The sequence below is a fragment of the Phocoena phocoena genome, chromosome 6, assembly GCF_963924675.1.
Source record: "Phocoena phocoena chromosome 6, mPhoPho1.1, whole genome shotgun sequence".
In the NCBI taxonomy this organism is placed as follows: Eukaryota; Metazoa; Chordata; class Mammalia; order Artiodactyla; family Phocoenidae; genus Phocoena; species Phocoena phocoena.
This window is the reverse complement of record NC_089224.1, coordinates 15,100,960-15,115,648: the sequence shown is the minus strand read 5'-3', so window position 1 is coordinate 15,115,648 and position 14,689 is coordinate 15,100,960. Positions and strand designations below refer to the sequence as shown.

The 14,689-nt window shown below is 52.7% G+C and overlaps 1 protein-coding gene across 1 annotated transcript in view; it reads left to right on the top strand.

Moving 5' to 3' along the window:
* Positions 1-3,517: 3,517 nt before the first annotated feature.
* The window catches only part of SLC25A37 (solute carrier family 25 member 37), a 40,850-nt gene continuing 29,678 nt past the window's right edge, over positions 3,518-14,689 (top strand). Inside the window, exon 1 of the mRNA XM_065879111.1 lies at positions 3,518-3,857. Within this exon, the coding sequence (XP_065735183.1) occupies positions 3,645-3,857 (213 nt within the window). The 5' untranslated portion in view covers positions 3,518-3,644. The remainder of the gene's footprint in view (positions 3,858-14,689) is intronic.

Here is a 14,689-nt window from a genome sequence, read left to right as displayed (position 1 = left end):
GTATACACTTGACTTAAAGATAACGGAGATGTGGAGGAGTTCACACTGAAAAACAAAGGCAAAATGCACACCCCACCTGGTACCCAGCACATCACACCAGCTGCAGTCCCTCCATGGTCCGGGCCTCCCTTCTGTTAGAGGAATTCTGGGGTTCCAGGGGGAGACACAGCATTGGCTAAATTCTGGGTAGCGTGTTAATATATCTGTGTGTTGCCTGGGTGGGCAGGTGGATGCCAGGGTTTAAGTAATTATTGTGAAAAAGGTAGGATTTTGGAGGAAGCCTGGACCTCTTAACTCTATACTCTTAACTCCTTTCTGTCCTCTTTCCTCCCAACACCCCCAAATTATACATACTTCACCACGAGCTTCTATTCTATTTTTTTCTGTATTTCATTCACCATGTGTTAAGTGGCAGTGCCCATGGTAAGCAGGTGAGGAAGCATGCCAACCAAAAGGGCCAGAGCCACATAGCTGCTAAATGGTGGAATCTGGGCTTGAACAGGTCCATGACTCCAACTCAAATGCTCTTCCCCCTACACCCTCTGTAACTTCCCGTTTCTAAGTGGAGCTTGACTCCCAGCTGGGCTAAAGCAGCATGATGGCATCTTCAGAACTTCAACATTCAGGAACTTTATGTAAGACTCGGCTGGTACCAGCAAGTCATTCTGAGTCTCCTGGTTTACCCCACAGGGCAGGATCTCCGCTCCGCTCCTGGGTCCTTCCAGTGCTGCCTCCTTGTTGGCAGTGTGGTCAAAGCACTGGGTTATGGTGTCTGGGATCTCACCCCTCCTTGCAAGCAGGCCTTCCTCAGATCTAAGACCACGTCTGGCTGCTGCATTCTGACATCTAGGGAAGCCTCCTTCATTAGGATGCCCATTTGCTACTATACAGAATATTGTTGGATGGGAAGGAAGAGCTGAAACCTAGGCGGGGACTCCAGAGATGATTCTCAGACCCACACCTCCAAATTGGCTTCCCAAGGGAACCTCCACCACATCCTCAAAGGTGAAGGCCACCTGTGGAAGCTATGGTGCTGCCACCATCCCTGCTGCCACTCCCACTGGCACAATTGCCTCTCAACATTCATGAACTTGGTGTCCAGACCCTGAAATGCTATTGTAACAGGCAAGCCACTGCCCACCCCAACTGCTCCTAACCCAAGAGTCTATGATTTCACTAGGCAGCGTATAACTTCAAAGCAGCAGGAAGGTGGTCTCTATCTGCTTTCCACTTCCCAGATCTCCCTAGTTCAGAATATAAATTATATCTAGACTCCTAGTTGCAAAGGAGTCTGAGAAATGTGGTTTACAATTTTCTGGTCACTACGGTACAAGGAGAAGTTTAAGATGGATGCTGAGGGCCAAACCACCATATATATTGGTGAGAAAAAATATTGAATATTCAAAATAAATATTCCAAAGAGTTTCTAAATGCTTCTGGCTTAACGTTTGTTTAATGAAATTTTAAAAAAATCTTAGGTATCTGAAGATTATGGGCATGTTCACAAGTGCCAAGGGTCCTCTTAACCATCCACAAGCTTACTCTTCTCCACCAATATCACCATTGCAGAGTTCAGGGGGTTTCTCATCCGTTGGGAGATTAGATCCTAAAAAGAATGATCCATTTTCATTCTTTCCATTTTTTCAATTATAGAAACAATACAAGCATTGTTTGTCTGAAAAAAAAGAGTAAAAATACCTCTAATCCTATGTCACTATCACAATGACCACTTCACTCTTTTCCTATGCATATTTACATCTTTGTGAATGTAATGTTCATAGAATTTTGTTTTGTTTTTTCACATAACATTGCATCCTAATTATTTCCCACGTCGTTGCGTAGCCACAATTTTAATGGCCCCATAATATTTCATGAATACAGGTATCATAATTTGCTCAGCCAGTGTTCTCTAGTTGAACATTTTGGTTGTTTCCAATTATTTATTACTATGAATAATGCTTTGAAGAGCGTCACGCATATTCAGACAGTTGTGTCACATTCCCTGAGGTGGGACGATGAGTTAATATGTACTGGTTAAAGGGTATCCATTTTTACACGAGTATCAACAGGTTTTGACCAACATTTCTTCAAAATCACCTCTGGCAAAAGCAATTACTAAATTGTTCTCCAGCAATTACTAAATACAGAGCGTGTTTCTACCTAGCCCATCCTTAGCACCCGTCTCGGGAGCAACTTTTGGCAGCTACCAAAATTGGGGAAATGGTGCCCTTGGCCGTGAAGACTCTATTGACATCACTCACATCACTGAATCTCAAATCCCAGAGAGCTGCCTGGGTTGTTATGACCCAAATCTTGGGACCAGGGTGAGGCCAAAGAGGGTGCGCAGCATCTTCAGGGTCTCCTGCACCTTTTCATATCTCAAGGCACAGCTTTTCGGACCAGAGAAGCCTTCTTTGGATAAGGTGCAGTAAAGGTTGATCAGCTCCAGCCAAATCTTAAGCCCAGAACATGCACATTTACACGTGCAGATGCCATGCTTTCAGGGAGCCTTAGATAAACAGGCAGGTTACTCCCCTACTTTTTGATTACTCCCCCTTCCCCCAGATGGAGAAAGACAATATTATTTAGGTTAAAATAAAACAGTCTGGGTTACACTTTAAGAAGATAGCTTGGGATGAGTTTAAGATCTAGAAGACCAGAGTCTTTAAAGATAGGCAGATGCAATACCGCACGATTTCACTCTCTTGGCCACTTTGCACCCTACTGTGAGACCAGGCTTCTAAAGCCCCTCCAGCCCCAGGAAAACGTGCTGAAGGCGCCTACTCAGAAGGGCTCCATCCTGGTGACTACTTATTGCCCAGTCCCGGGCAGGGTGGATTTAGCCTCTTGGTGAGAATAAGGAGGCACAAGTTTTGCTCTATGTATTATGTGTTTTCAGTGAGACAGAAAAATTCGAGTAAGTGGCCGTTCTCCTCAACGAAGCAGCCTGGCACAGCATCTTGACTTTTCACTTTGTTCCCTCCATGGGACGTGCTCTCGAGCTGCACAAAAGGAGGTGCACACCTCATATCGCGCAGTGGGTCCTCAATTCTAGAACTCCACTCCACCTCCACGTGTGCCTCCACCCCTCCCCTCCTCCAGCCACCATAACTGCTCCATAAATGACGTTCGCAGCAACTTCCCCCCTCCAGGCCTGAGGAATGCCAAAGCTTGCTGAGCAATACTGTTTGCAAAATCCCCGGCTCTGGGGGCAGATTTTCCGCTGCTCCGAGTCTCCCTCCAGCCTCAAGCATTGCCCAACCCCTACGGTCCGGCTGACCCTCCCCCGCGACTACCCCCTGGTCTACCCCAAACCAGGCAGCACCACCCCAACAGGAGGTAAGACAACTTCCCGGGACACCCCAACGCCTCCTTTCGCCCCCATCCGGTAGCTTGGAAATTTGCACTGGGCAGTGACGTCACACTGGGAGGCGGGTCCCCACTGTCCCGCACACCAATGGTGCGGCCGCGGCCGGCCTCTCCTTTCCCAGTGATTGGTGCCCCTCTGCTCCACCCCAGCCCGCCATGGCGTCAGGCGCCGCAGCACCCGGGAGGTGGTTCCCACTTTAAAGAAGTGAAGTTTTTCGCCCCCTCCCCCTCCCCGCCCGCCTCCTGCAGCCTCCCGCGCCCAGCGGAGCCGGCGGATGGAGCTACGCTGCGGCGGCGTAGGGAGCCAGGCTGGAGGGCGCAGGATGGATGGGGACAGCCGAGATGGCGGCGGCGGCGGCTGCAAGGACGCCGGGTCGGAGGACTATGAGAACCTGCCGACCAGCGTCTCCTTATCCATCCACATGACAGCCGGAGCGATGGCCGGGATCCTGGAGCACTCGGTCATGTACCCGGTAGACTCAGTGAAGGTGAGGCGCGAGGGGACTTTAGGGACGGAGCGAGCGGAGAGGAGAGCGCGCGCGCGTGCGTTTGCATCCCGCGCAGGAGCAGCCTGGATGCAGCTCTCCGAAACCGCGCTCTCCTCGGGGCCGCGGCGCCCCGGGTCTCCTGGGTCTCACCGGGAGTTGGCGCGCGTAGCCGGGGCGCCGAGGAGCGCGCTGCGCAGCTCCTTCCGCTGTGCGCCTGGGCCCTGGGGGCACCCCCCGCGCCCACGAGGGTGCCCCAGCCGGCGCCCCGCTCCGCCGCTCCCGCCGAGTTCCCGGCCCGGGCTGCTGGCGGCGCTGCGGCCGGCGAGGAGGAGTGGCGAGCGCCGCTGGCCTCGGTGGTGGCGGCGGGGTTCCCGAGGGAGGCGGCCAGTGCACCTTTGCACAGTCTTACCACTGTCTGGCCACGCTGTCGGAGAGTTTGCGGTCCCGGGTCGTTGCGGCTCCAGCTGGCGCTCCCGGTGTCCGAGCCGTGGCGAGCGGTGTCCGCCGGCCGGTGCCGGGTGGCCGAGGCTGCCCACACGTGCGCTGTCCCGGAGGGACCCGCCGCCGGGAGCGCTAACCACGCTCGCGCCGAGGAACGTGTCCCCGGTCCGGCCGGCCCGGCCACCCGCCCTCCGGCTGTCGAGCCGCTGAGAGGCAGTAAGACTTGCAATGACATTTGCCTTCTCATTTTGTTGCAGGGAGGCGGGCAGGTAGGGAGAGCGTGTGCTATACAGACGTTCTTACGGTTTGTGTAATAGACGTTCAGTTGGCCCGGTACTTCCCGGGTGGTTTTAAATGCATTTCTGTAAGGAGGCAGTTTTAGCCAGGCGGATTTTGCCTGAGTTGCCCTCAGTCAGCCTGTTCAGGATACCGAATGGCTAGGGGATAGAGTGCTGAGGGGGAGTAATACTAGTACTGACACATCGCACTTTTGTGGGCAGAACTCATCTAAAACATACAGCAACCCTGGGGATTAACCGATGAAGAAACCGTGGCACAGAGAGGTGAACAGATTAGCCTGCCCGGGCTCATGAGCCACCTGTATCCTCCGACTCCAGCCTCAGTGTGCTTTGGGAGATTTGGGGACCTCTCCGGGTGGCAGTTATCTTGGAAGGCAGGCCCAGCAGAGTTCCCCAGTTAGCATCTGTATCTTGTTGCTGATGCTGGCCCCATGTGAGTGGCGTGAAGGCCAGGATGTCTAATGCAGAGGGTTTTCCCTGCCCTGGGCAGCTCTCAGAGCTGGCAGTCGGTGGCTGGACAGACACGGGTCCAGAGAGAAGACCATGGGCATTGGCAGTAAGGTGAGCCCAAGTCTATATCATGCTGCTGGGACTGAGCCATCACCCCTTCTCTCCCTCTGGCATCCCAGTGGGGAATTAAGGGAATGGTCCTTGCCTGCCAGGGTTACAGAGGCCACAGGGAGATCTTGTCTTTTAGGTTTCCGAAGCTGCTCCAGGAGAGACCCTGGACAGATACCAGGTGGCATTTGTGTAGGAAAGAATCCTTCACATGTAATAAAATTCCCCATGTTTGAAGTTGTTGTCTCAGGTGCCTTGGACAGAGTGTGGGAACGTTAGGAGCAGGGAGATGTTATTTGAGCAGGCACCAGACCCACTGGGTTGTGGAGATGAATGTTCCATCAAGGACCTGTACCACTTCTGAGGCCCTTGGCCTCTGCTGTGAGTTTGGTTCAGGGCATCATTTTAGCTTATCTTTAGGATTAGGAATAGTCAGTCATGCCTTTTGAGCTCCACGTGACACTCTGAAGAGGCATTAATCTCACGTGTTTAAATTTTGTGATCTGTGTTTAGTTTCCTCCCTGCCCCTCCTTCTGCCCCATGGATGCTGGTCTGTTTTGATCCATTTGTCACTGTGTACTTAGTATTACTTTCCGTAGCGGTTTTCACCTGTGACCAGGTTAACGTGGTGTGTATGATCGAAGGAGCTGGTCTTACCATCCTAGGCAAGTCATTCTGTGGGGCTTGACTGTAAGATGAAGGCTTGGGTTAACTAACCAGGAAGGTTTTCTAGGTTCTGCGATTATAATCCTAGCTCTGAATAACGACCCTTAGGGGTTCTTCTGGTTTTGAGCATGCAGGTTTGGCTTTAAAGCCCCTCTTGTTTTTTGGCTACAACTTTCTTGGATTACTCTTTTCACTTTGCAGCAGGGATGAAAGGCACAGAGTTAAGTGGTATGAGCCCCGCTGTGTGACCCCAGTGAGGCTGTGGCAGAGTGCCAACGTGTGCCAAGACCAGCATGGTTGTCACGTGTCCAACATGAGATATGCTTCAGTCACGGAAATGCTCTACTTGGGGAGACCTTCACTGTGTTCTTCTTAAATATTTGGGAAGATGAAGACTGTGAGTAATTGAATCAGGAGCCCTGGGCTGGGGTTCAAGCCCGGCCCCTAACTTGTTTCATGCCTTAGGCAGTGTTCTGTGTCTTAGTTTTGTCACTAGTAAAACGGAGGCTGTGGACCAGTTCAGTATTTCCCATTTTTAACCTGTCCCCCTTTCTATGAACACAGAACACTCGTCCTCTTTTTTTTTTTTTTTTTTTGTGGGCCTCTCACTGTTGTGGCCTCTCCCATTGCGGAGCACAGGCTCCGGACGCACAGCCTCAGCGGCCACGGCTCACGGACCCAGCCGCTCCACGGCATGTGGGATCTTCCAACACTGGGGCACGAACCCGCGTCCCCTGCATCGGCAGACGGACTCTCAACCACTGCATCACCAGCGAAGCCCCCACTCGTCCTCTTTACGTTCTTGAAATTTCAAAAAGTTATTACACCTGAAGCCAAATCAATGTAAGTTGTATCTTGAAAGGGAAAAAAAAAGTTTTCTTTAATTTTATAAGGCACACAGTTTTAACCTGTTCTTATAAAGTTCAGTGAGAGTGTTGGATGGGCCTGCTTTTTCCAGTTTTTCTCTCCTAGATAGTGTGAACCATGGTGCTCAGGGGTGGTCACTTTCATTTCTGAGCCCAGCGAGCTGTTAGGTTGGGTCATTGAGTGCAAATAGGTCAGCCTTGCTAATGCTTCCCACTGTAACATTACATACATTTTCCCATAAAGTCCCATCCCCCCCACCATGTCACCTTAATGATCTGCATTTTTCAAACTGGGTGGTGACCCATCAGTGGGAGCAACATTTTTAAAAAATTAATTAATTAATTAATTTTGGGCTGTATTGGGTCTTCGTTGCTGCGTGTGGGCTTTCTCTAGTTGCTGTGAGCGGGGGCTACTCTTCGTTGAGGTACGCAGGCTCCTCGTTGCGGTGGCTTCTCTTGTTGCAGAGCGTGGGCTCTAGGCGTGCGGGCTTCAGTCGTTGCGGCACATGGGCTTCAGTAGTTGTGGCTCGCGGGCTCAGTAGTTGTGGCTCGCGGGCTCTAGAGCGCAGGCTCAGTAGTTGTGGCGCACGGGCTTAGTTGCTCTGAGGCATGTGGGATCTTCGCCGACCAGGGCTCCAACCGGTGTCCCGTGCATTGGCAGGCGGATTCTTAACCACTGCACCACCAGGGAAGTCCTGGGAGCAACATTTTTAAAAAGCCAGATTGGTGCGAGTACAAAACACGGGCACGTGTGGCATGCGGTAAGGAGCAGCGTCGCTCCATGAAATTCTGCTTGGGGGTGTGTGTGTGTGTGTGTGTGTTCCCTGAGCGGCTGTGTAAAGTGCACTTCTGGCTGGGGATTATGGACAAAAACGTCTGAAAAACACTGAACCTCATAATCACTAGTGCCTCTTGAGCTCCAGCAGTCAACAGCCTGTGATTATTAAGTGGGTATTTGGAAGACTTTGGGCAACTTTTCTCCTCTTTCCTGTGTCTTCCCCTGTCACTTGTCCTCGCGCTGGTGGCATATGAGTACTCGCTCATCCATAAAGGGCCAGGCTGCTGGGACCCCGTAGTTGTCCCAGGGGAGCGAGCGAGGGGGCTCCATAGGGCTCTCGCCAAAGGGTAGCCACGACTTGCTCCTTTCCAACTGGGGCTTTGCAGCCCCTCTACCGTGAGCCTCTCCCTGGTGCTCCAGAGGGGCCAGTGGCGTGGTCGCCTAGACCAGCACTTGGGGTGGATGTGAGAACCCCTGATCGGGAGCGCTCGGGGCTGTGGGGAGAATGCCAGGTGGGTGGAGGAGGAAATTCCAACCAGATTAGGTACACCGCTCGCAGACCATGCTGAGTCCTGTGGTGGCGAAAGCCGGGGCAGAAGGAAACAGGAAAGATTTGAAGCGAGGGAACTTCCGCTGACCCTTTCACAGCCCTTCTCTTGTTTTGCTTGTCAGGGAAACTCAGTCCTCAAGCTCTGCTGGGGGAAGCCCTCCTTCCCCGCCAGGGTGCAGCCCCATGGCAGGGCACTGACTGCCGGCCGAGTGGGTTAAGGCTCAGCCTTCTCTCTAGGAGCTGGTGGCTGCCGAGCCAGTTAGAAACCTCGCTTGGCCTTGGGGGTTTCTGTCGCCGGCCCTGCTGAGCTCCCAGCAGCAGCAGTGAGCCAGGCAGGTGCCAGGAGGCTCTGCATTCCTCCACTTCTGACTTTTCTCATCCTTCCTGGTCCCAGCAGTGCAAGCTGACTGCTAGGGTCCTCTGGGGAGGTGGGGGGCAGGGGGCGAAGGCAGCTGCCAGTGTCCCTCCCACCCACTCCAGTGCTTTCGAAACCAAGTACCGTCCAGTAGATGCCATTCTGCTTTGAAAGGGCGTGAAATCCCAAATTGCTCTCGTTCTTGCAACAAAATTATAGTGATCTTTCCTGTCTCCTAGAGATCCCGCCCCTCCCTTCTTTTCCGTCCTCCTTCAGCGGGAGGCGCTTTTCTAAAAGGTGGATTTCGGAGTGGCGTGGAGTCCAGCGAGGAGTCCTCTGGAACTTCTGTCCGGTTGTCTGTGTCATGAACACCCAGGCCGTGTGCTGATGCCCAGGGCTGGGGTCTGCTGGAGGAGTGGGAAAAGGGATCTCAGGCGGTCCCAGATCATCACTTGGCCCCCATGTGGCCGCTTTCTGGCCGACTGCTGGCCCCCTCTGCCCAGAAGTGGGGGAGAGGGAGGCTGGAGCAAAGGGCTTGGAGGGGAGCCCCTAGGATTATAGTTGGCAGCCAAGGCGGCCTCACTCAGCTCTTTAACAGCGGGAGGCACTTGGGGCTAATTGGGGGGATTCAATTACATTGTTTAAGCCATACAGGGGTGTGCACATGGGGTAGGGGGTGTGCACATGAAGTGGGGGGGCGTGTCATGTGGAAGGGAGGGCGTGGCTCTGTGGAGTAGGCCTTCCATAGTTTCCTGGTTTCCGTTGGGCACCTTTTAGCCATCTGTGACCCTTTCATTGAAGAGGGCTTTTGTCCCACCGCTCTTTGGGGCGGTGACCAATCTCCAGACTTGAGTCCCACTTTTCTTCTTTTACAGGCTTGGGTTCTGGACCCCTTCTGACTTTCCCTGACCCACTGGATGAATTGGTTTGCTTGTGTTCAAGGAAGTCTTTGGTAGTCCCTCTTGAACCCCAGAACTGGCTCTTTTCATATCTCCCCTGGTACCCAAGGGGTACTTGGGTACTTTTCATATCTCCCCTGGTACCCAAGGGGTACTATCCTTCTCAGAGAGTTTTCTTTTTGTTTTTAATCTTCATTGAGTTCTGCTTCTCCGATAGTCTGCCCTCCCCTCCCAGCCTCCACCTGGAATGTTTGCTGCCGTCATTTTTCATAGGAGCCTTGCATCCGATCACTGTCTCTTTAACTGCAAACTTGCCCTCAAGCTCCTTCTGAGCCGCAGTTTCTCACCCTCAGAGAACTATCTTGGGGCAATTCAGGTCCCAGTCTTGGACTTAACCGGTTGGGCAGGACACTTAGCTTTTCTGAGGTCTAGTTCTCTTATCTGTGAAATGCAGACACAAATTTTCTTCCTGCTTTTTCTCACCTGAACCAACTTTCCATTGCTTCCTTCTTCCCTTGTTTTCCCGTCAGAACCCATGGAAGTTCCGTGTAACAGGCTCCCTTACATCTTCACTGAGTTTTCCTTCCTCCTGCCGGTGCTCTTCTCCTGAGACGCCCACTTCCCCGAAGCCTCTCAAGAAAAGATGGTTCCCATCACCTCAAACCACATGCCTTGGGGCTGCTGCCCTCTGGCTGTTAATCACCCACCTTATCAACTGCTCCTTCCCCTTTGAGGCTCCCGACATCCACTTCCACCAGTGTCCATCCCTCTTCTCTCTCTGTCCCCACTCACCTCCTGCTCTACTGGGATGGCAGGATGGGTAGGGGCAGGGGCCCCTGAGCCAGACTGCATGGACTAGGTCCTGCTTCCCACTTGGGTGTGACCTGGGGCCAGTTTCTTCATCCACCTCTGTGCCCAGTTTCCCCACCTGTAAAAAAAAGGACAAGATGGTACTGATGTCCCAGGTGGCTGTGAGGGTTGAGTCCTTACAGCGCTTATCAGAGCCTGCTGTGTATGAGTGTCCCCTGGGTGGGAGCTCTCAGCTTCATCATGGTCATCGTCAATGACGTGATCCAGTCACTTTCCCTCGTTCTCTGAATGTTGGCGTCTGGCTCATAGACCGCTCCTCTACCCTGAATCCCGTCGTCATCCTGAGACTGTCCCCTCTTGGCCACCACCCAACGAACACCCAAATCCCTCCATTCTTTACGTTGCTCAGATCGAGGGCTGTTACCTCCACGGGACCTTGTCCTGACCCAGAACCTTTCCGCCTCTGAAATCGTGCGTTCAGACGTGTCATAACCTGGCCACAGCTTTCTCATGGTCACACCGTGCTAGGGCTCCTGTCTCTTCTCTCTATCCTCTCAGCGCATCCCTGGCTTCCTCAGTCCGTCACTGCAGCCACTCCCGGGCCCGCAGTTTCTCTGCCTTTGGTTCTTCCAGCGCTGGCCTGCCCACACCTAATCCCTAACAACCCACCACCCGCTGGGCAGCCGAGCCCTTCGGGAGGAACCCACACTGCTGCCCCGTGTGCCAGGCCTCTGGGGCCCCCAGCAGACCCCACTCCTCCAGCAGACCCCAGCCCTGGGCATCAGCACGTGGCCTGGGTGTTCATGACACAGACAACCGGACAGAAGTTCCAGAGGACTCCTCGCTGGACTCCACGCCACTCGGAAATCCACCTTTTAGAAAAGCGCCTCCCGCTGAAGGAGGACGGAAAAGAAGGGAGGGGCGGGATCTCTAGGAGACAGGAAAGATCACTATAATTTTGTTGCAAGAACGAGAGCAATTTGGGATTTCACGCCCTTTCGAAGCAGAATGGCATCTACTGTCCTTTCCCGTGTTCTGGCCAGTCTGCTTTTGTCCTCCTCAGCAGCTGCTTCAGAGCATCTGTTTATAGAGGAACCAGGCCCCCAGTCAGGCTCTCCCGTGACTGTCCTTCCAACTAGCCCGCCGTCTCCCGCCCCTCCCTCCTCCTATCTTAAGGTAAGAGGGTCCTTCCTTCCTCTAAGGGGAATCAGCGGGGGAAGGGTGACGTGTGGGGACCACCCCATACGCCTGGATTTGAATCCTGGCTCTCCACCTGGGCCACCTTACTTGGCCTCTCTAAGCTCAGTGTCCTTGTCTGCAGAGTGGATGTGAATCCCAAGACCTGCCTTACAGGGTTGTTGAAAGAATTAAGTGGGGTGACATACGTGAAGCTCTCGCTTATTGAAGTTCTCAATAAAGGTCATGGGAGTAGTTAGTCTGGTCAGCTGTCTCATGAGTAACCCGGTTCCAGTATCCTTAGCACACCCCCACCCAGCCCCACCCCACCATTGGTTCCTTCTTAGAAGCATTATCTACGTCCAGTCCGTACTTCTCCCATCTTAAATAACGAACCAACCCCAGGCAGCTCACCTTGAGCCCACGTGCCCTTAAAATAACAAATGTTAGAGAAGGATGGTTGACGTTCAGTCTCTCCCTCCTCCCCTTGTCACCCCCCAGGCCTCTCTGGGTTTTTGTGCCCGTCGCTCTGCTGGCACTAGGGTGCCAGCGATCTCCTGGCTAATAAATGCAGCCATCGTTTTCCTGGCCCCTCTGACGACAGGCAGCCTGCTGGTCTTCCTCAGAATTCTGCCCTCTGCCTTCTTTTCGTTCCTCGGGACACGTCTCCATTTCTGCCCGGGTCCTGATAACTCGCAGGTGGCATCTCTGTGTCTCTGGTCCAGACTCTCTAGGAGCTAGATAAACAGTTGCCTTGAAGACATGTCCATTTGGCTGTCTTGGTGTCCATCATGGACGTCCTGCCCTCCCCTCTGGCCTGCCCTTTGGCCTGGGCCCCCTCCCTCAGAAAATTGGGGATGGTCTTCAGCCTTTCCCCCACCTCTGCCCCCCTTCCCCTTCTCCCCGTATGCTTCCAAGACCTGTCCACTCCTGCATCTGTAATACCTCTTAATTTGTTTTCTTCTGCCTCCTACTGCTTCTACCTTGGTTCAGGGGACTCAGCAGCTGTCGCCTTTACATGGCAGACTTCCCTGATCACGGAGTCACAGTTGAACAAACCCTCCCCTCCACTCACCCACACTTCCCTATTGCCCGGCCCTGCTTTTTCTCCACAGCATGTGTTACCTTGTAACACACAATACTGTTAATTCATACTTATTTATTTATTTATTTTCCTGGCCGTGCCACCCAGCCTGTGGAATCTTAGTTCCCTGACCAGGGATCGAACCTGTGCCCCCTGCAATGGAAGTGCAGAGTCTTAACCACTGGACTGCCAAGGAATTCCCTCATATTTATTATTTATACTGTTTACTATTTTCTTCATATTTGTAATGTTATTTACATTGTTTATGGTCTCCCTCCATTGGAATGTCAGCTCCCAGTGGGCAGGAACGTTTTACTCCTTCGTTCTCTGGTGTGTTCCTATTGCCAGAAGCAGTACCCGGCACACAGTAGGTGCTCAGTTAAGTACTGATATTTGTTGAATGAATTCCCACAAATCCTTCCTGGCTAGTCCTGCACACTCCCAGTTTTCTCTCCTTAAATAGGGAAGAGTAGCAGTACCCATCCTGCCCACCTTTCGGATCTACTTACTGGATCTTGGAAGAAAGTGCAGCCAGGTTTGCAGTGAACACAGTTTAAAGAGCATAACGCTCTCTGCAGGTGCCAGGCCATGGTATTTATTATCAAACCAGGATCGTGTTAAAGGGGTAAGGTTAGCCGATTGGAATGGAAAGTCCAGCCTGTTCTCCATGGTGCTGTAGAGCCTGCAAGGGGCCTGAGGGGGGTAGAGGGGCAGCCCATTGTCTCAGTTCACATCCATTGGTGTCTCCCCCCACCTGACACTCCCCTAGCTGTCCCCGTTGCCTTCAGAATAAAACCTGGACTACCTCGCATGGCATGCAAAGACCTAGACCTTCTCCCCCTCTGACTTAGCCACCGGGGATACGTAAAGGTTTTCCGTGACTCTTGGTTGAATGAATCAGTTGTTTTAAAGATGTGGGGGAAAAAGTGCTTTAAAACCTGCTATGAAACAAATGCTAGTTTTTGTTTTGCTGAGCGTTGTTTGGAATCTCTACTGTATCTTGGTCACAAAGAGACTTTCTCAGCCCTTTTGCCTGTCCCTTTCTTGTGGTAGAACCCGTAAGCCTCAGTGAAACCCTGATGAGGCTATGAATTCATCTGGCCAGCCACTTCATTCATTCCACACTTAAGTGAGGCCCCTCCTACCCCGGGCAACAAAAATAAGTCCTGGCCCCTATTTCCAGAGCCCGCTCCCTATAATTAGACCCTGAGCTTAGGTGATGGGACCGGCTGGCTCCCTTTGAGGAGATGAATGGCCCAACTTGATATCTGCTTTCAGATGGGCATGAGGGCTGGGGTGTGGAGTCTGGAGGGCCCAGGCTGCCATCTTGAAGGTCTGGAGTCAGATTGGGAGTGTCACTGGGATGTCTTTGCCTGGCATTCTTGTATCGGCTCCTGTCCCCATGGGAGACACTGGCCCTCAGTTGTACTGTTCCTCCGTGCCCCCCCCCCACCCCCATCTTCTTCCTCACCCCTGCGGTTGTTAGTCATTCTGGAAGCTGAAATTGGCTCACAGAAGGTACTTTGAGAATCCCCTCACTGTACCCTCCCAGTAATCCCAGACTGCCGGGAAGGGCCGTTGTCTGGTCACTAAGAGGTGTTTTGGTTTCACATTCGTGCTTTCTCTCTGAAGAGAAAACAAAACATGTTGAAATAGAGAGAAATCCCAGCAGCAGCTTGGTTGAAGCAAGAGTTGCATAACAGGTTTAGGAAATGTCTGGCCACCGTGGGTCAGGTGAAGGGACTGCCACTTCGTGTCATGGAGAGGACGTCCTCTGAGGCCAGCAGCCTCCAGATTCATCACACACATCCTGCGAGAGACTCAGAAAGCCACGGTACCCTGAGGTCCGGTGACAAAAGCCCCGGATGGATCTCTCATTGTAGCCTTTGTTCCCTGGAGATGCTGCCGCGGGCAGGGGCTGGGAAGGGGGGCATGTCTGTCAGACTGGTGCTGGTGTTGAAGCCCCCAGAAAGGGCACTGAACTAGGAGGGGTTGGGGCTGGCCTCATGAATTTAAGTCCCAGTCCTGCCATGCGCCAGCTTTGAAACCTGGACGAGTCATTTCTCTGGGCCAGTGTCTCCTTGTCTCATGGACTACTATTAGTCACCTAGACTAACATCATCTGTTTACCTACTTGACAGGGCTGTTGAGAAGCTCAGGTGGGATCATGTTTGCGGGTGGCTTTTGTAAACCTTGACAGGCCCAGCTAATGACAGATCATATCAGAGGCAATATGCTTAATGATTAAGAGCCCTTCAAGTTAACAGCACGGGCTCTGGGGCTAGACTCCCTAGGCTGGTGCCTGGACAAGTTACTGAAAACTCTCTGTGCCTTATTTTTCTCATCTGTG